Below are 22,442 nucleotides of genomic sequence, written 5' to 3' on the forward strand. Positions count from 1 at the left end.
CTAAGGAAGAAAGTTTAAGAAGTACAATTTGCTCTGCAGTATCATTTAGGGATCAGCCATTCAATGGAATATGTACTGTGTAGCTGTTAAATATAATATGCTGCCTTTGTATAAACAAATGGGGAAGAAGGTGTATTTACAGTTACTTATAATGACACCAAACAAACAAACAAAACCTCTGGAAGCCTTTACTAGAATTTTAAAAACAATGACTCTATGTTGTGATATGTTCCAAACATGTTAAGAACACAGAGGAGAAGCCATTTCATTATATGGCTTTTTATATTTTTCAAAATTTTGAACAGATTATCTCAGTACCACCCATGTAGTAGTAGGGAGTGGGAAAGTGCAAATGAAGATACCTCCAGTTTTAACGTCTAACATTCAATTTATACAAAATATACATGAAAATGTGGACTGCAAAATATATAATATGGGAAACTCTACTAGACAACTAATCTTTTGTCACCAAAAGAAACAGCAGGGAGCAAAAAAAAGACATGGAGCAGGCACTTTTAGATTCAAAGTGAATTACAGGCCAGGCCAGGCGGCACATGCCTATAATCTCAGTGACTCAGAATATTGAGGCAGCTGGATCACAAATTCAAGGCCAGTCTGAGCAGCTCAATGAGACCTCAGCACACAGAGAGACCCTGTCTCAAAATAAAAATAAAACTAGAACACCCCTGAGTTCAATCCCCAGTACCACAATTTTTAAAAATTATTTTCCAACTTTTGGTGGACACAACATCTTTATTTTATTTTATGTGGTGCTGAGGATCGAACCCAGCGCCCTGCGCATGTCAGGCGAGCGCGCTACCACTTGAACCACATCCCCAGCCCCAGTACCACATTTTTTAAAAAGGTAAATACCCTGTTTAATATATGCTGTTGAATCAAAGACATTTCGTCCCAGCCAACAGCACTGTAACTCATCTCATCCCTGCAGATCCATCAGTCTTCCTGTATTTAGTAACAGCACTGAGCACACTTCGCGGCCATTAAAAATTATCAACAAAAAGCACAAAAATGTGGAAAAGTGGCACTAACAGACCGACAATGACACTTGTTCATGGTATGAGAGCTAAACAGGGTGACTTATTTGAATGTGGCTAAGTATGTGTGTATCCAATGACCCTTAATTTTTCCTGCACTGGGCATGTCCATGGATGACCACAAAGGTGCCAAGATGTTAGGGTTTCAAGTAAATTTTAGTGAGCAGACAATTCCATAAAGGTGGAATCCAAGATTAATGAGAATAGAGTGTAATACTCAAAGTCTGTATCAGGTATAAGGATTACCTCTAGACAAGTCCTTGAAAAATGAAATCCCAAACATCAAAGAAACAGATTTTAAGCCTTATGCATGTGTGTGTTCTGTTTAAGTCTCAAACTAGGATAATCCTGAAGAGCTTAATTTTTTATTCTCCTAATTAAGTACTAACTCAGAGTCCTGTATTCATTGAGTGTTAACTGAGTTATCAGTAGACTGACAGCGTTTAGAATTTCTCCACTTGTTCATTCATTCACTAAGAAGCAGTATACTTCTACTACATCCCAGGAATTGAGAGACCACAGGACAGATAGACAGACAATAGTCACAGGGTCCCTGCCTTGTGAAGCTGACAACTTTAGCAGTCCTACTTACTGAAATCAATAAGCATCTTGCCATAGCCCTGTCTCATGTACTGAGGCATGGTAAGGATACAGGATACGTTGTAGTTCAGGAATGAATTCTTTTCCTAAAAAGAGCAAACAAATGATGAGCAGGTCATTAAGAGTTTGGGACCGGGCTGGGGATGTGGCTCAAGCGGTAGCACGCTTGCCTGGCATGCGTGCGGCCCGGGTTCGATCCTCAGCACCACATACCAACAAAGATGTTGTGTCCGCCGAGAACTAAAAAATAAATATTAAAAAAAAAAATTAAAAAAAAAAAAAAAAAAGAAAAAAAAAAAGAGTTTGGGACCAAGGTTTTCACACTCCTACAGATATAAAATAAAGCTGCCTACAAAATATGACTAACCAGTCCTGGGGAGTGGGTATCAGGCTCAGTTATTATACCCATACCCTTTATGATGCCCAAAGTCATTAATCCCAGGGTTTCAAGCTGAGACCTCCAGTTCATTTTAAGGGGGTTAACTCTGGGTTCTTTACAGCCAGAGTATAGGTCAAGAAGGTTAAGACTCCTGAGTGGCTCTACAGCATTCTCCCTTAAAAAATTTTTTTTAAAAATTTATTTCTGGGGGCTGGGGATGTGGCTCAAGCGGTAGCGCGCTCGTCTGGCATGCGTGCGGCCTGGGTTCGATCCTCAGCACCACATACCAACAAAGATGTTGTGTCCGCCGAGAACTAAAATAAATAAATAAATATTAAAAATTCTCTCTCTCTCTCCTCTCTCACTCTCTCTTTAAAAAAAAAAAAAAAAATTTATTTCTGTGTGGTGCTGAGAATCGAATCCAGTACCTCACATATGCTTGGCGAGTGTTCTACCACTGAGCCATAGCCCCAGCCCTATGGCACCCTCTTTAAAAGCAATTTTTTCAAATGGAGACTATATACTGGAAGAGAAGAAAAGAAAATTAACATAAATACTCATTCTGGAAGGGGATCAATAAACGATCAAATCGCATATAATACAGTTTCCATTAGGCAAGCACTCTACCCCATTCCTGAATTGTACACTTCAAGTGGGTAAACTGTTTGGCTTGTGAATGTATATAAATTTTATTTCAATTTTAGTTGCTATACTAAAAAGTCATAAGCCAAATCCAGCCTTTGTCGGTGAAGGCCCAGAGGCATTAATAGGACTATGCTAGAAGGAGCCCAGCTAACCCCAGGCAACTGGAATATATTCCTGGTTTTAAGCTAATAACACTGAGGAGCGCGAAGCCAAAGAGTTGGCTTGACTGCAAAATGCGTGCTCTTGGATTACTAGGGAGGCCAAGGCCACTAATTAATAGGCAGCTCCAGCCTGCAAGTCCAGAAATGAATAAACCAGAAGTTTTAATAAACAATTGGATATTTTCATTAAACTACCTTTGATACATGCATTTGTCTTTAATTTTCTTAAAGGAAGGACTTTCATCATTGCCAGGGGTATGGTCTCTTCCCCATCAGGGATTTGAGCCCCAAGATGCCAACATCCATCACCCCTGCTCTGACCATTAGCTGCTGCTTTTTTTTTTTTTTTTTTGGTGCTGGGAACTAAACCCAGGGCCTTGTACATGCAAGGCAAGCACTCTATCAACTGAGCTATATTCCCAGCCTCAGCCATTAGCTTCTTAATCCCCAGATCCTACTGACCTTGGAAAAATATCCAATTAGGTGACAGCCAGTGTTGTCTGCTTCAGTCATAACATAGAACAGGAAGGGTTCCACATCATAATATAATGTCTTGTGGTCCAGAAAAAGCTTGGCCAGCAGGCACAGATTTTGGCAGTAAATCTGGAAGACAGGAAGAGATTCCATGAAAGGACCAGTGAATTCAAAACTTATCAGATAAAGGCCTAAAAATATGATCATATCATTATTGTGCATGCAAAATGTTGATCTTCTTTACAAGGTGTGGTTAAAAAAAAATACCCAACTCCTTCAGAAATCTATGAACACATATTCCCACCACTCTATCTTACTTGCTACTTTTTACCTTATTTTTCTTGCCATCTACTTCAAACACAGAGATTGAGCCTTTGCGATATATCTCATCTCCAGGGGGGTGTTTCCACACACACTTGGCCTGCAAGAGAATGAATTCCCATCAGGGATAAAGAGCTCCCTATGGAAAAGGGTCCTCAAAGGGAAAAAGCATCACAGATCAAATCTGGTTAACTGTGGACCAATGGTACAGAATAGAGGACACAGTAACCAATCCACAAAACTACAACTATCTTATATTTGATAAAGGGGCTAAAAGCATGCAATGGAGGAAGGATAGCATCTTCAACAAATCTGGTTCACTGAACTGAGGGAAAGTTGGATACACATATTACAGATTTTTTTTTTCCAGTAAAACAAATAAAGTCTTCTAAAGTCATTGTAGTACATTTGTGGAATTTTTATAACCATTTGGAACAAGTTTTTTTAGATTGTATTCTGGCAGTGTCTTGGTCCAGGAGATTAAAATCTTCTACTACGTAAAAGCCAGATAAATAAGAATATCCTTGCTTAGTATAAAATGCCTCATGCTAACAGGAAACTCTTAAGCAGCTTATTTGCGGGACCTTAGAGTTGCTAAGTACTTCACTCTCACCTTTACCAGTAACTTCTCATTACCACTTAACCATTACCGTCTTTTCCCAGATTAGAAAAATGACCCACAGTGATCAAAATCAAATGAACCACTATCTGCCCCAGCTCCAGGCAAATGCATTCTCCTTGTTAGGTAAGGATATAAGAGAAAGTCTTTCTGTGGCTTAAAAAACAGGAAAGGCACCATGGCTGAGTTGCAGGATACTGGGGGGCACTTGGCCACAAGAGGGCACAAGGCATTTTCTTTTCTCACTCTCAATTGCCAGTATATTTGTTGCCGTTTTTCTTTCTTTCTTTTTTTTTTTTTTTTTTAAAGAGAGAGTGAGAGAGAGAGAGAATTTTTTAATATTTATTTTTTAGTTCTCGGCGGACACAACATCTTTGTTGGTATGTGGTGCTAAGGATGGAACCCGGGCCGCACGCATGCCAGGCGAGCGCGCTACCGCTTGAGCCACATCCCCAGCCCCGCCATTTTTCTTCTGAGGTGCTAGGGATGGAATCCAGGGCCTTGGGCATGCGAGGCAAGTGTTTTACAACTGAGCTACACCTCAGCCCTGCCAATAGCTTTAATGTAGCCCATTACTCGTGTAAACAGGTTAATTCTGGAAAGGTTTCAGGTAAAAACATTTTTAAATGTTGTTTTAAAAAACTGTACATATGTGGAATATTTTTGTGTTTTTTTAGTTTTTAGTTGTAGTTGGACACAATATCTTTATTTTATTTATTCATTTTTTAATGTGGTGCTGAGGATCAAACCCAGGGCCCTGCACATGCTAGGCAAGTGCTCCACCACTGAGCCACAACTCCAACCCGTATGTGTTTTGTTTTTGTAGTGCTAGGGATTGAACATGCAAAGTGAGGGCTCTACCATGGAGCTCCCCAGCCTAGGAACATTTTATATTAAACAATTTTATTTTGGCTTCCTGTCAACTCAAGAATCCTGTTCCTCCCAGCAGCTTGGGAGGTTGACACAGGAAGATGTAGCTCAGTGGTTGAGCGCCCCTGGGTTCAATTCCCTAGTACCAAAAAAAAAAAAAAAAAAGAATCATGTTTTAATTTTGTTACATGTAAATCCAAATATTATTAACTGGAATTGCTTCAGAGCTCCACCTATAGTTTGCTCCCATCTCCACCCTTTTGCTCAAGCTGGCTCTTTCCAACAATAACTAACACAACAATAATTTCTTTTACAACAAAAGCCAAGTCAAAGAAAGACCACTTCAGTTTACATGGTATTCAGAATAGTCATGGAGTAAAATACGTTTATAATTCCTCAAATTTTATTTTTATAACTCATATAATACAGTAGGCCCCAAAATATGCAGAATATTTATTTGATCCCTGAATTTATTTAGACCCTTTGTTTCCTCTATTTCTTATCTTGTCCTTTTGGCTACCTTCATTGGTGAATGTTACTAAATAACCAGGAAGAAAAAGGTAGAAATGTAAATAGTTCATATCATTAAAAATACCAGTTTTACTTACCTCCATGATCTACAATCTGTGTCAGTATTCAGTCCCCTGACACCATTACTGTCTATGCCAGTCCTCACCCATTACCAGCCCTCCATTATTATATACCCACCTCAGGCAAAGCAAGGGTGATAAGAGTCTGGAGGGTTTAATTCATCACGGCAGGACTGGACCACAAAGCTACATGTGCTCCAGAGCTGGGAACACAAAACAGTACCACCAAACTAGGGAGCAGTACATGACAGGAATCACAGTAATCCTGGATTGTAGATGATGGGGAAGAAAAGAGCTTTACCCAAAGGCTTTAGAGCCAAAGTATGTTGTGACTATAGAAACAAAAATATTTCATAACTCTCTCCCCTTTCCCCTTTCTCTTTTCCTGCTCCATGACAGAAATTCCCTTTAAGACCAGGCTTTTTGTTCCATAACTAGGGAAGGAAAAATGGCTTAAAGCTGAAGAAAATCTAGTAAGCACATTTGTTAACAACAAAACCAGATTCAAGTTCTTATTCCTATTTTAAAATGAAGAATGTTCAGAAGCCAGAAAGTACTAAAACAACTTGAGGATGAGGCACCCAGGACACGGTCTGTTAATTTTAATTGAAATTATCTGTCAGTCTTGCCTTCTTTATATATATTTTCATTCAACATACATTTCCTGAATACTCACTGCCCAAAAGGTGAGCTACTCTATCTCTACTCTGTCTAATGAAGTCCATGCATTTTCATCTAGTTTAAGACACACAAAAAAACCCTGGGCAGAGGTAATTCATATTCTGAGGAACAAGTAGAGAAGAGTAGGAAGCAAGAAAAATAGACAAAGCAAGGCCTATGACAGAATGTGGTTAAGGGCCTTCAGCGGTTCTGAGTAGAACCAGCATCAGCTAGGCTACAGGCTATATGCCTCACCCTGAAATGTGACTTTCGATTCCCTATGCCTTTGTACCATTAAGATTGCTAGGACTGATGTCATCTCTAGGGCAAAAATCTTGTAACACTGTTATGATAGTCAAGGCAGAGGAACCCAAGACAACTCACCATGTGGCGGCGGAGTATAGTTTGGCTCTTCATATATTTTAAACAGAATTCACACATGTAGAGACGTCCCAGCCGTGCATATTCTTCAGGATAGGGAGAATGGTACCAAGTATCAAGCTCATAGCGACCAAATGCAATTGTTTTAATCATGTTGCTCCCTTCTGTGATTTGGCCTTGCAGCCTTAATTTCTCCTATTGCCAAGGAGAAATCAAAAGTCAAAAGAAGATTAGAATTCACTGTCTTTGTTTTCAAAACCTGTAGTAGTAAGCTTGTGTGCAGGCCACCATGCTAGGCTATGGAAAAAAAAAAAAAAGACTTTACTCCTATGTATGAGATACTCATACTAGAAAGGGCCACATGGGCATGGAAAAATCAGGCAGACGATTATTTACTGTGTGGGGCTAGAGATGTAGCTCAGTAGAAGAGCACTTGCCTGGCATGCATGAGGCCCTGAGTTTGATCCCTGATACTGCCAAAAAAAGAAAGAAGAAGAAGAAGCAGCAGCAGCAGCAGCAGCAGCAGCAACACCTATATACCTGTATTGCTCAGAGCACAGGTTTTAATAAAACTGCTTCGCTACTCCCTACAACATTCTGGGTCTCATCAGAATGAGTCCTTGGAGAGGATGGGACTGTGGGTCAGGGGTAGAGCGCTTGCCTAGCATGCATGGGGCACTGGGTTCAAACCTTAGCACCACATAAAAATTTTAAGACCTTGGATAAGTTTTTATTAGTCAAAACCAAACAGAGGGCTGGGGATGTGGCTCAAGCGGTAACGTGCTCGCTTGTCATGTGTGAAGCACTGGGTTCGATCCTCAGCACCACATAAAAATAAAATAAAGATGTTGTGTCCACCGAAAACTAAAAAATAAATATTAAAAAAATTCTCTTTCAAAAAAAAAACAAAAAAACAGAATTATAATCTACCACAGATTCAAACTCCCTACTCTTCCAAAGTATTCTAAACCTAAATAAACAAGAAACTAAACAAGTAAGATTATTTAGACTATCTCCTTTACTATGCAAAAGTTGTTTTTTTTACAAAACCATATAAATCTCAGTGATACACATTCACAATATTCAATTTAAAAAATAATAGCCCTTAAAAATTTTTTTTCTTGGGGGGAGCACTAGGGATTGAATCCAGGGGTGCTTTACTACTGACCTATATCTCTAGTACTTCATATCTTTTATTTTGAGACAGGTCTAAATGCTCAGGCTGGCCTGGAACTTGTAATCCTCCTGCCTCGGCTTCCTGAGTCCCGGGACTACAGGTGTATGCCAATGTGCACAGCCTTAAAAAGTATGTGGACAACAATTTAATTCTGCAGTCTAAGCAAGTACAAAATAGTTCTGGATCCCTAGCTTCCTTCAGTGCCGTGAACTGACTACAGAAGTAGTCTGTTGGGCTGGGGCTGTAGCTCAGTGGTAGAACGCTTGCCTAGCACATGTGAGGCACTGGGTTCCATCCCCAGCACCACATAAAAATAAACAAATAAAATAAAGGCATTCTGTCTACCTTACAACTTCAATAACCAGATGGGAAGCTGTGAAAGGTAGGACTAGGTAATGCTTTTCCAGAACAGGAAAGAAAAGCAGCAACAGTGATGGCAGCCTATCCCAGCACAGAGTCTTTAAACCTCCTTCAAGTTTTCAATCAATCTAATTTTTTTTCATATCTTTATTTTGTTTACTTATTTTTATGTGGTGCTGAGTATCAAACCTGGATCTCACACGTGAGGCGAGTGCTCTATCGCTGAGCCACAACCCAAGCCCCCTCTAATTTTGATATAATAAGAGTGAAGAGTGGAGATGAGATTCCTTTTACAAGCTTTTCCTGAACATACTTATCTGTTAAATCAATTCCCAGAATTTTTTGATCTATATTTGTTTAAAATTCTGCTACAGGCATCAAACCTAACTATAAACTAATTGTACATATAAATCAAAAGGAAACCATCTTATATATAAAACTCGGCTGTGTCAAAGCTTAATTCTAAAACATCTGACAAAAGTGGTGGGTGAAGGGCATGCACCTGTAGTTCCAGCACTGGGAAAGCTGAGGTGAGGAGGATCATTTGAACCCAGAGTTTAAGACCAGCCTGAGCAACATAATAAGACTTCTGTCTCAAAAAAAAAATAAATAAAAAGGGCTGGGGTTGTGGCTCAGTGGTAGAGCGGTTGCCTAGCATGTGTGAGGCATTGGGTTTGAGTAAATAAATAAATAAAGGTCCATCAACAACTAATAAAAATATTTTAAAAATAAATAAATAATTTGACAGTAGCCCTCCCCCTTAATTTCCCTTTCACTTTTATTTCCTTGCTTTCAGAATAACTATTCAAGTGCAGTGAAGAAACCTTACAAATATGGACAGGTCCCCGCTAGAGCTAGAGATGGGCATGGGCTAGTATGCACACAGTCCCTAGGTTCTCAGAATTGCAAATTACCCAACTGAGACAAAGGAACACCTACTCAAAGTGCCTCACCACCTCAAGTCAAACTAGAACTTGGTGGGATGGGGGTGGAAAGTAGGGAAATAATATAAGGAATAGGGAAGAGAGGAGGAGAAGTGGTTTATTTATTTATTTTTAATACCTTTATTTTATTTATTTATTTCTATGTGGTACTGAGGATTGAACCCAGGGCCTCGCACATGCTAGGCAAGAAGCACATGCTAGGCAAGCGGTGAGTGCTCTACTGGGTGGTTTGTTTTAAATAAGAATGGGAAGGGCAGTCACAAAAGAAGGACAGCTAGGGGAGGAGAAGAGACTTGAGCAGCAAAGCAGTATCATGGCCATCAGACTGAGGCTAATCATTTTTCCTGGCAGTTCTAAATGCCTTTCACAAGGGTCCTCAGCTTGGAGGTTTTAACTCTCACCAAATCCTCTGAAGCCCGGGCTTGTGCTCTTCGGAAAAGATCTAAGTCATACTCGCTTGTCAGGTTTTCCAAGAGAGGTTCCCGAGTGTTCCCATAGGTCTGTCTGTGTTCCTAAGAAAAGAAACAGAATGGAATACTCTCTGCTGCTAAGAAGTTAGTTCACTTCATTCCAATAGATGTCGACCACAGCCATAAACTGTCTACTCAGCACCTATATACTAGGTGCTAGGGACTAAGCACAGACTCCTTAGTAGGTTAATACTAAAGCACACTCACTACCCATTCTAAAGAATCTGGAGATGCTTCTACAGCTCCAGGATGGAGTGCTGTTTATCTATACATGAGCAACCCCAAGATCAGAACTCTGCCTCCATTTCTTCATGAGAAAACACATAGCACAGTGCAAAATATGAAGTACAGCAAACACAGAGGCACTACAAATCCTGGAGCCCTGAGACCCAAAAGATTTTCCCTGATTTAAAAACAAACAAAAAGATTCTCCAAGCCCTAGTGTTTTATGTTTTAACACATTAGACTAAAAGAAAATCTGCAAGTAAAGAGGGTGGCCAGGTTACTAAGCAGTCCTTTATAAATTCTTTGCCTTGAATTGCTGTAGCCACCATTGCCATTGTCCACCGACAATGTAAGCTCCTACTTTAAAACTTCAGCCCAAAAATGCAAGGAAAAAAAACAGGCTAGCCTCTTTAAAAAGTCTCATTAAAATTAAAAAAGATTAAAAGAAAAATCACACAGAATTAAAAGCACACAATTTGGTTCTAGACAACTTTCGTATCTTACCATGGCTCTTGCTACAAGTACGTTTCTCTGGAGAGAAATCAGACAACAGGAAATGTCTCTTTTAAAATCTCTGATTTAGTCCTTCCCTCTGGGCTCTAGATTCCACCTCTCCCCCCCAGAGGAGAGGAGACAATGGTAGTTAAATTAAGTGGATGGCTCATCCCAGGAAGAACATTCCTGGTTTTCCACATACATTAGCATCTGAAGAAACCATTCACCTGTACCTTTACCCCTTTAAAATTTTCTTCTGGAAGCTGGGGATGTAGCTCAGTAGCAAAATGCTGAGGCCCTGGAATCCAAGCTCCTGCATGCACTCACAAGGGGATACAAATACTGAACAGGACAGAGGCAAGCATGCAATCTGGTACCCTACAGCCTACTATTAAAGCTTTCCCTAGGCTACAAACCCAACAATCTGGTACATCAGGTGTTCAGCTACAACTTCACCTAACAACCCACCATCCATCAACACTCCAGATGTTTGGGAGCCTATAGTAAGTTTTGAGTGCCAGAGAGGAGTCACTTGGCATTCACTCAGCCTTCACTGGGTATTAAATTGACAGAATATCAAAGAGCAAACCTGACAAAGCTTAGAAAGCAAAAGGAAATCAAATGCCACAGCAGGAGTTCATGCTAATTAAGTACTGAACTTTTCCTTACCATGTATTTCTCTTTCTGTTCCTTGCTCAGTCCAGAATTTCTTTTCTTCCTGAGTTCGGCCACCTTTTCCTTGTATCGCAGCTGCCTTTCTGATGGTGCCTAAAAGGAAGGAGGAGAAAACTGAGAAGCTAGCTAGAAAATTCATCATGAAGTAAAGCTTCAAAGCATCGTATTTTTAAAAAAATTAAAGAAAAATACTGCTAGAAACAATTATAACCACACTAAATAATATGACAATTTTGTAATTCCAAATTAGGTTTTTCTCCATTACCCAAACCACTACCTTAACTGCCAGTTAAATATGGGTTCAGGGATGCAAATTTACTTTAATAAAATTTAAAAATGGAAGTCTCCATCAAAGCAACAGAAATAAGATAAAGATCATTTCAACTCAGTATTTATTGAATACTTACTGTTTGTTCTGTTTTTGTTTTCGTTTTGATACTAGCAATTGATACCCAGGGCCTTGCACATGCTAAACATGTACCACTAATCTATATCCCAAGGCTGCTTACAATTTTTGAAGTAATGCTTACTGATCTGATCGAAAGTGATATAAAAATAAATAAAAACAAAAACTGAGTAAAACTAGAACCTAAGACAGATGATGACAAAGAATGTGGCTACCATTTACGAGTGCCTTCACCTGCCAAGCACTGGGGATAGGTACTTTATATTTATATACATAATTTAGCTCTACTCTGACAGGTGGGCATTGTTTACTCCTTTTATTAAAAGAGAAATAAAGTTTAGGGAGATTGGCTGAACTTCCTAAGACAACACAATTAAACAATCACAGTATTCAGATTCAGATCTGTTTGGCAAAGCCAAATTTCTTCCTCACCACACCATGCCTCCTTTGCTATCCACCTACAATGTAACTACAAAAACAAACCCGGATTATGACCTATGTATAATGTGAGACAAAAGCTGACATTTTGAGAACATAACATGGAAATACATAAGGAAGAGATTCACTACTGGTCAGAAAGGATTTGAAAAGAATTCCTACAACAGCTAAGAGCTACACAAAGCCTTGAAGGAAAATATCAACTCCTCTTCTTGGTACACGTAGAGTTTCAAGCAGGAAACCAGCAAGAGTAAAGATCAAAGACATTTAGGAAGAACAAGGAATTTAGGGCAATCAATATGGCTTCAATGTTCACAGAGGCAGGAGGACTAGGACAAAGCCAGGATGCTTCCTGGAAATCATAGGAAGAGGAAAATGACTTGGTCAACAAGTGGCAAATGCTGAGGAAAAGTGGATGATGATCTTGCAAATGTTCTAGCAAAGTGGAGGGGATCTGAAGAAAAACTATAATGAGATTAAAAAAAAAAAGGAATGCTAAATAAGGAACTGGAACACCAAGTATAATCTTTTCAAATAATCAGAATACCTGTTAACATTAACTACTATTATTATAAAGAGCTTGATTACTCCTTATGAGGTAAAAGTTTTGCTTGATAAAAATTTACTATTTGAGAAAGAAACACGATTCTCAGTTTAATACCTGAAAGAGCAGTTATTTAGACATATCATGGGAAACAAGAGGCATGGATATGACTATAAAGACAGTTATGGGGCAAAGGAGATCCAAGACATGGATCTCAAGCTGTGAATGGCCAGAGCTTTCACAAGGCCCGTACCTGGTGCCTGGTTGCATGCCTGTTGTTGTCATCTTGCCTGTGGGACAGCATCCTTTCTTCTATCTGCTTATCCCGGCTCTGTGCTCTCACCTGCAACCATCAACAACGTCAATAAGTCCACCTGATTCTAAGACTACGTTCACTTAAAGTATAAAAATACAATAATAATCCCTTGAATTTATGTTGTACTTTGAAAGTAAAGTACAACTTATTATCACAATCTCTGTAAGAAAGAGATAAGGCAAGCTTCATATTTTGCTTTCTCAGCCATTAACTGAGAACCAGAGAAGTGAAATGACTGCAGCTAAATGATGATAAAACTAAGATTTTAATTAAGACTGATGACTCAAGAGCCTGGACTCTTTCCACTGTGCCATGAATAAGAAACTGTGAGAAGTGCAAGAGACTGAGGAAGGACAAAGAAAGTCAGGTTCAAATCCACAGGAAAACTGAACTCTGTAGTTATGTGATCTCAAGCAAATTATATCAGCTCTCAATAGTTTCAGTTTCATCACTTGGGAACTGAGACCTCATTTCCAACTGCCTATCTCAATTTCACCATTAAAACTTAGCAAGGTCAAAAGAGAAAAACTAGCATTCCTCACAATCTACTCCATCCTAAATGTTCCCAATAAATGGCAACACCATCTCAATAACTGATCAGACCAAAAGTCGGATGTCCTTAATTCTTCTTTCTCACAACTCACATTGAATCCATCAGTAAATCTAGTAGCTTGCTTCCCTCCAAAATACAACCTGAATCCAACCTATTAAGAAGACTCTCCACTGATGCCACACTAGGATAGGCATCTAGTATCATTAATGCCAGGAATTCTAAGCAGTCTTTCAATTGCTCTATCCCCTGTTAACTCTCCCCTAACAGTCCATTCTCCACGTTACCAAGTTGTCATTTAAACAAAACATCCATGAAATTGTATCAAATGTTTGTTCAGACCCTTCAAATGCTTCCTGCTGCCATCAGAATAAAAACATAACTCCTTGTGCCAAGACCCACAAGGCCTTCAAGATACGAATCCTGCTTTCTCATTTCCCTTGATGGTCCAGCCACACTGCCTATTTTCAATTCCTCAAAACCAATGATTTATCCCCACGTCCTGGTCTTTGTGCTTGTTATTCCTTCTACTTAGCTATTTCTATTACTATTTCTTCTCCTAAAGCTTCACACAATTGTCTCTGTGCCATCATCCATGTCCAAGATCAAATGCCAACTTCTCAGGAATGTATTCCTTGATGCCCCCACCTTGCAAAAGCAGTACATTATCCTTACCCCCCAAATAGTCACTCTTCTTTAGTCCTTGTTCCTCATAGTACTTATCTCTACGTGAAATTCTTATTTACTTATCAATTTATAGGTTTGTATTGCCTCCTCCCATGACAGTGTATCCTCCTTGAACGCAATTATTCACTGAATCCTATAATATCTGTAACAGTGTTTACCACATGCAGCCACAGAAACATGACTGAATCAAAATGGTAATATTGCTGACTACAAAGGTTTACTGAGAAACTCCTGAGTCATGATGTATATGCAGGCAATTTTTAAACTCTAGAACTTGTGCTGGGCTGGTGTGTAGACCTGTAGTGGAGTGCTTGCCTAGCATTCACAAGGTCCTGAGTTTGATCACCAGTTCTGAACAAAACAAAACAAAACAAAACAAAACCTCACACAAAAACAACATAAAAGATTCTATCATTTCTTGAAAATGTTCATGAAGTACCAGTTTAAACTCTCCTCTTGGTATTCCAAGAGGAATAAAGATTTTTTTCAGAAATTCTCTTGATCTTCCAAGCAACATGGTCCAGAAGTAAAGATTGATTATGTATGCTAAGCCTCCTTCTTATAAAGGACAGGAGACAAAGATGAAAAAATCAGAATATAAATGTTTTCTTTTTTTCAGAATTTTATTCCCCAGAATGAATTTTTTCTTTTCCTAAAAGAGGTTGCTTAAGGTAACATGCAGATACTGCTATGAACCAACATTTTTTAAAATTATGCCTTAAAAAGATTTTGATGTAAAACCAACCACATTATCAGATCATTATATTTAAAGGCAAGCAGTAGACAATTCACATAACACCGAGATCAGATGTTTTCAGAGCAAGAAGTACCCAATGACTTGTCATCTTCTGATTAGAAGTTGGAAGAGCTATTCAGCCAAAGATGTGTCAGCCCAAGAGAATGGGACGACAGCAGGAAGAACCTATGCAAGAGAAGAAGCAGCCTTGCTTACAAAAAGATTTGGAACGAGGGCTGGAGTTGTGGCTCAGTGGTAAAGCACTTGCCTAGCAAGTGTGAGGCAATTCAGTTTGATCCTCAGCACCACATAAAACTAAATAAATAGGATCAACGTATTGTGTCCATCTACCAAAAAAAAAAAAAAAAAAAAAAAAGATTTGGAACAAAGAAAAATAAAATAAGAGCAGGGTTCTTGACCTTAAAAATCCATACAAGCATTGGAAGTATACTACTTTGCTGAAAGACAAAACACACCAAGAAACTTTTGCCTGTGTGGCCTACTGGTAAATAAGAAAACAAATTCCTGAATCAAGGAGAACTAATGTTGGTTAGGAAACCTAATTTTTCTAAAAAAGAAACCTGTTCAGGCAAGCATAAACCTGATTCAGGTCTTGACAGCAAATAACAAAACAAACAAACAAACAAACAAAAACTAACACTTTGATTTAACTGAGTATTTAGTTTAAAAAACTTCTCCAATGATATTTGAACGATCTATTTAATTTGCTTCTCTTTTATTAATTCTATCCATGGTTGCAGCAATCTATGCAGGAACATACAGAGTAGGACCTTAGGTTCTACTCTCAAATATTTTCTCAAAATTCCAAAGGTCATTTAGAAGCTATATTTTTTCAAAAATTTAAAAGACGAATTAGCCAAAAGTAGGTGTTATTGAGAGTAACAAAAAGGAAAGTATTCTGCAGAAATGAAGAAAGGAGGGCTGGGGATGTGGCTCAAGCGGTAGCGCGCTCGCCTTGCATGCGTGCGGCCCGGGTTCGATCCTCAGCACCGCATACAAACAAAGATGTTGTGTCCGCCGAAAACTAAAAAATAAATATTAAAAAAATTTTCTCTCTCTCTCTCTCTCTCTCTCTCTCTCTCTTTAAAATAAATAAATAAATAAAGAAATAAAGAAAGGACAAGAATTATGAAAAAAAAACTTTAAAAGCAAGACAATGTCATAGATTCATAAGAAAATCTCATGCATAAACAGAGATCATAAATTTTTGCAAATTATGCCATAGAAGAGATATGTCCCTAACAGTTTTTGAAGTGAGTTACAATAGAAAATATCAAGGCATTCTATTACTATCCTACAGGTAATTTCCTTGCTAATTACTTCCAAAGCACTCATTACATATTGAAATTCTTTTGTCTGTTTAAGTGGTACTTTAATTTATTTTGTGGTACTGGGGATAGAACACAGGGGAACTTTAACCTGGGCTATATCCCCAGATTTTTTTTTTTTTTTTTAAAGCTAAGTTGCTGAGGCTGGCCTCAAACTTGGAATCCTCCTGCCTCAACCTCCCAAGTAGCTGGGATTATAAGCTTGCCCAACCATACCTGGCATAAATACTTTTTTTTTTTTTAAAGAATTGTTTTTACTGTTTCTTCCTCTAGAAAGAACAGGACCTTGCCCATCATGTTCAGACATATCCCCAGTGTTTAGCAAAGTGCCACACAAACAGCAAGCACTCAATAAGTTTATGCTGAATAAATGAGAATACAATTACCTTGCATTCATCGGCTGAGAGGTTATGATAGAGCGGGCATCCTGAGATGGAGAAATGTCTCTCGTGTTTTCCTGTAAGGTGCCCTGTTAAAGGATGGAAAACTTTATCTCCAGAAAGACGATTTAAGCTTAGAAAGTGAGACTATTCTCCACAACAAAGCTGTTTTCTTGGTAAATATAAAACATATATTTTTATCAAATATATGTCACTCAGATGGAATCCACCAAAGGTAAGTGATGTTGGGGTTATAGCTTACACCCACCATAAACTTTTTCCTACAGAATGCATCTGTCAACCTTTGAACATACTTGTTATGTTTAATATAAACTACAGCTCCTTTTGTTCTGATACAAATATTATTAAATCCCCAAATGTCATAAAGTCAAACATTTATAATAAGACACAAAATTAGAAACAAGAACACTTTCCTTTGGTGGAATTTAACTCACGTTAAATTAATGAAGTCATATAAATGAATAAGTGTATTATTCTTTCTATAATGCAATGCTATCCAATCTGAATTTAACTCCCTTCAATAATCAAAAGAAACTTAAAAACAAAGAAAATGCCCTTTTCTAACATATAAATAAACATTTTGATAATTTTGAATAGGATTAAGTATACCACTGCTTGGAGGAATGACTGGTTTTGTTTGAAGATTTAAGCTTCTATAATTAAATCTTGAAATTGGCAGTACAATGCCTTCTTTAGGAGCTTAAACATTGGGAATAGTAACACGGAAAGTTTGTTTTTATCTAAAAGAGTGACTCTTATTCTTCTATTTTTCATGTGGTTTTTTGAAAACACACAGAGAAACTGAACATTATTTCCTTGTTATACATCTCTTTAATAAGAGGCTTATAAAACACCAGAGAATGAAAGAACTGAAACATTGTTAATGAAGTAAAAAGATAAGTTACCTAAGCTGAATTTCTACAAAAATCTCCACCTGTCTTTCATGGAAAAAAGAAATTATTTAATTTTCAGTAAGATATGCTACAATTCTAAAAACTATACAACATGTTAGAGTACATTTAAAAAATATTTTTTTTAGTTATTGATAGACCTTCATTTTATTATTTATATGTGGTGCTGAGAATTGAACCCAGTGCCTCACACATGCCAGGCAAGTGCACTACCACTGAGCCACAAGCCCCAGCCCCAGAGAGTACATTTCAAAGGGCAAAAGTAGTTCAAAAATGGTGGGAGTGGTATTCTATGACATTTAGACTACCAGATCCTTGGAACTGTATTATTAAAAATGTAATTGTGGAGAGCCAGACACTTAGGTCATACACTGCAAAACAATTTTTCAGTCAACAATGGACCATATATGATAGTAATCCCATAATATTATAATGGAGCCAAAAAATTCCTATCACCTAGTGACATCATAGTATTGTCACATGGTAGTAAGACCCATTACTCATGTGTTTCTGATAATGCTGATGCAAATAAACCTACTGCATTGCCAGTCATAGAAAAAGCATTGCCCATAAAATTATGTAGAGTACATAATACTTGAAAAATGATAAAATAAACAACTGTTACTGGTTTGTGAATTTACTATAATATGGCTTTCATGTTAAGAATGTAGTCCTTCTATTTATTTAAAAATGTTTATTGAAGCTCCATGTGGTGGTGCATGCCAACACCACCAGCTACTCAGGAGACTGAGACGGAAGAATAACAAGTTCAAACCTTCAAGGCCACCCTTAGCAACTCAGCAAGACTCTGTCTCAAATTAAAAATAAAAAGGGTTGGGAATACAGCTCAGTGGTCTAGTGCCCTTGGGTTCAATCCCCAATACTGAAGGGGGAAAAAAAGTTTTCTGTAAAACAGTGTGCCATATGACATGGGCAACAGCCTCACACACCTTGAGTTTATCACATCTCTCCACAGCACCATTTTCACTTATGTTTGATTTAATCTCGTTTTGTTCATCAGTGCCCTAGGAGCAACTGGCTGTTTTTTAAACACACACACCCCATATAGACTGGAAGTATAGTAAACTATACCCTCTACATTTGTATAAACATACTCTCTCAGAATGCACCCCTGACATTAAGCAACTTATGACTATTTCCTGGACATACAAAAGACTACCTTCAAGTGGTCAAACACCATATATAAAAATGTATCATCACTGCTACACAAGCGTGCTTTCAGATACAGGCATTATTTCATTTTACTGTGCTTGGCAGATACTGGCTTGTGGCAACTCTGCATCAAATAAGACTACTGGCACCATTTTTTTTTTCCAACAATGCATAGGAACATTAGCTTTCTTTTAACAATACAGTATTCTTCTTTTTTTAATTTTTTTTTTTTTTTTTGGCCGTATCTGGGACTAAACCCAGAGCCTTGTACATATTAGGCAAGCACTCTTTTTAACTAAGGTATGTACTTTTTTAAACCCTAATGCTACTGTACTAGGTAGCTATACCTAGATTCTATGACATAACTGTTATATGCACTGGGAAGTCTCAAAAAATCTGTTGTGAAAGGCACCTTATCTCCCAAGTGATGTGTTCCAACTTTACACAAAAGCTTAACCCACGATATTTGTACCTCAGCTCACCTGAGTAGCACAAATGGGCTTCAAATCATTTAAGAATCTAAGAATCCCTAGTCATAGAATAAGAATTAAATCTTAAGAAAAAATGAGATATTTATGTGAAAAGAAATACTTTATCATGTTTATATTTATTAAGTACACAAGCCACAAGATTTAAAACTATTGAAGTCACAAAAGGCCAGGGTCTCACATGTATTTATTAGTTTCACAGCCTATTCATAAGAAATCTGTTTTTCTCATTTCCTTAACAACCATAGCCATACAACCAATATTCTCCACTAGCTTATGATCTATCAGTCCTCCTCAATGTGAACTATGTGCTATATAATAAGAAAACTGGAGATAGCTGGTTATCATTTTTTGTTTATTTATTGTTTTGGTACCAGGGATTAAACTCAGGGGCACTCGACCACTGAGCCACATCCCACCCTATTTTGTATTTTATTTAGAGACAGGGTCTCCCTAAGTTGCTTAGCACTTCACTTTTGCTAAGGCTGGCTTTGAACTTGTGATCATTCTTCCTCAGCCTCTGGAGTCGCTGGGATTATAGGCGTACACCACCACGCCCAGCTCTGTTTTATTTTTGATGCAAAAAGAAGGGATTTTTTCACTTGGAAAAGTTCTTGATAAAGTAAGTGGTTCATCATAGTTAATTTCCTTGCATTAGATCTGCTGTTATGGACAGCAGGCTAAGAAGCAGAAATGCTTTCATTCAAGTGAGCAACACACTGTTACTCTCAACATCTAACCACTGAAAAATCTAAGAAGCTAGATCACAACAGAACACAATATATTTCTGGCTGATCCTAATTCCTCAGAAAGACAAAACCAAAGAATGAAGAAGTAGTGAAGCCAGGGCACACCAACCTAGAGAGTTACAGCCTGGTGTAGGACACTTCATATTGAAATTATAGCTTTCATGGAAGCGACGGCGCTTGGGGCGATGAGAGAGATCGCTGCCAGAGTCCTTCAGGGACATGTCCTTGGCAATGCTCTCATCATGAGACACGTTGGGGCTGGAGATGTCTATGTCAGACTCAGAAGAAGGTGCATTTCCAGTTGGAGTTCGAGGTGGTGACTCATCATGATCAGCTGCATTTTTAGTTTCTAAAGCAAAAGTAATTGGTAGAACTTATGAATGGGATTCATTCATTTAGAAGTTTACTATTCAGAAGAATTTATGGGCTTCTCATAAAGTCTCTATGACTTTACCAGTAACTCTTAGTTATGTATTTGCTATAAGATACTGACATAATTCCTTTTGTGCAACTTTAAATTCTGATTAAAATTAAACTTGGGCTTTACCTAATACATTTCACTTCTCTTATGTTTCTCCTAAGTTGACAGTCATGGGTAATCAAAACTCGACGGAAATAATTTTTTAAAAAATAACCATCACACTTTCTTTCTAGAAGAAACACAAAATGAAAATGGTTCTTTCTGGATGAAATTGAATAATGCGGTATGAATATGACAAGACTTAAAACTCTTGAGTTAGCTTACAGACAGTCTAGCAATCTAATCTTGAAATTCCAGGCTCAAAATCAAGGATTGTAAATCAAATGCTTACAGGGGAAAGGCAAGATCACACAGAGAGATCACTGTCCATCAAAAGGAGAAAGCTACCATTCAGCTCCAGCCAATTATTACTATGGGTAAATGGCTACTCAGTGTTCCCAGATCTTCCTATTTTCTTAATGAACTAGTAATCTAGGTTTTTATATGAAATCTTTATATTTCAAAATACTGGCAACAGATTTTTAAAAATTTAAACACAGTGCAAGCAAACCAGCCAACCATGTTGGTAAGCTACCAGAAGCTCAGCATCTTCCAAGCTCTACTCTCAGGCCTCTTGTTCTAAGGCCTTTGGGCTGGTGAATCATAACCTCAAAAGTCCTATGAAGGTCAATACTACTCAGAAATTCAGAGATAAACAGACTGGCAGGCAAGCATAATTACAGGAAAATCTGTGTCAGGCCACCTTAATCTATGGTTGAGAAGGCCCGACTCCCTTGTTCCTATTACAGGTTCTAATATGTACTCCAGCTACTCTGGACCAAGGAGATTTGAGGTACCAAACTGTTCTCAGCAAGATAAAAGAAAAGAATCAAGTAAGCAGAGTTCATTTGGCTGATTTTTTTTCAGTATTAGGTATCTATCTACAATGCCCAAGCCCTCCTTAAAAGCCAACTGCCCAGATTCTCTGTAATATGTACAAGTGACATCATACCTACTCACCTCTATCTGAAAAATCAACCACTTGCTCAGTTTCTGAGCCAGATGAACGAGTCTGCCGAAGTGGATACTTTTTTGGAGTCACTGGGGTGGGTTGCTGCTGACTACGGGTCACTCTCCTGGTAGAATAGGCAGGCTCCTCAGTGCCAAAAGACTGCAAATTTCGAACAGGGCTAGAATCTGATCCCAATTTTAAAAGACCATAAAATAAAGAAAAAAGAAGGGAACATATAATTTATTAAAATGTAGTTTCCTTTTCTTCCTATTTTACAAAATTCAACAAAACTTTAAAAATACCCATTTTACTAAAACATAAGCAAAACAGTTTAGCTCAGATATATATATACAACATAGTATAATATTAATTGCTTAGGTTCTGGAATCAAGAGTGAACTTGATTCAATTCCACTCTACTATGGCAACTAGCTATGGCATTTTGGGCAAGCTAATCCCTCCAAACCTGTTTACTGACCTATAAAAAAAGAAAATACTGGTAACACATTCCTCATAGCTTGTGGTAAGGAGTAAGTGAAAAAATGCATAGAGAGCACTTAATGTAGTGCCTGGTATGAAGAAAGTGCTCTACATATATTGGTCTCATCCTCTCTTTCCTTCCATACTCTAACCTACCATAAAACAGACATTCTACTACTAATTATAATATTATTATATATTATAGTATCCTATACTACTGTTATAGTACCATTCTATTACTAAGTATATTTTCCCCTTCAATAGGAGGGGCTTGTTTTTTTCTTTCTAATTACCCATACCTTTTTTTTTTTTTTTTTTTTTGTACAGGGGACTAAACGCACTGAGCTATCCACAGTTCACAATGCTTTTAATTTTTTTTATTTTGAGACAGGGCCTCACCAAGTTGCTGAGGCTGATCTTGAACTTATGATCCTCCTGCCTCAGCCTCCTGAGTCAATGGCATCACAGGCATGCCCCACCACTGGCATGCCAGTTACTCTCAGACTCTTATGCAAAAATCATATTAGACCCGAAAGACAAGACACAAAGAAAAATAGCTTAAGTTCTTTTGGATGGCAAAACCTATTCTGAAGCACTCGGCAGCCCTTTTACATCTCTAACCTGATGATACTTAAGGGAAAT

At 38.0% G+C, this 22,442-nt stretch overlaps 1 protein-coding gene across 2 annotated transcripts in view; it reads right to left on the reverse strand.

Moving 5' to 3' along the window:
• The window catches only part of KAT7 (lysine acetyltransferase 7), a 31,157-nt gene that overhangs the window by 3,361 nt on the left and 5,354 nt on the right, over positions 1 to 22,442 (reverse strand). The window contains exons 3-12 of one of the 2 annotated variants that reach the window (XM_081272640.1): positions 21,330 to 21,506; positions 19,959 to 20,198; positions 16,514 to 16,596; positions 12,743 to 12,832; positions 11,096 to 11,194; positions 9,638 to 9,748; positions 6,759 to 6,950; positions 3,646 to 3,735; positions 3,303 to 3,443; positions 1,648 to 1,741 (exon numbers count right to left, since the gene is read on the reverse strand). In XM_081272640.1, the coding sequence (XP_081128766.1) occupies positions 1,648 to 1,741; positions 3,303 to 3,443; positions 3,646 to 3,735; positions 6,759 to 6,950; positions 9,638 to 9,748; positions 11,096 to 11,194; positions 12,743 to 12,832; positions 16,514 to 16,596; positions 19,959 to 20,198; positions 21,330 to 21,506 (1,317 nt within the window). The remainder of the gene's footprint in view (positions 1 to 1,647; positions 1,742 to 3,302; positions 3,444 to 3,645; positions 3,736 to 6,758; positions 6,951 to 9,637; positions 9,749 to 11,095; positions 11,195 to 12,742; positions 12,833 to 16,513; positions 16,597 to 19,958; positions 20,199 to 21,329; positions 21,507 to 22,442) is intronic. The other variant, XM_081272641.1, reaches the window with a different exon arrangement.

The sequence above is a fragment of the Spermophilus citellus genome (genome assembly GCF_964194105.1).
Source record: "Spermophilus citellus genome assembly, chromosome: 17".
Taxonomy (NCBI): Eukaryota; Metazoa; Chordata; class Mammalia; order Rodentia; family Sciuridae; genus Spermophilus; species Spermophilus citellus.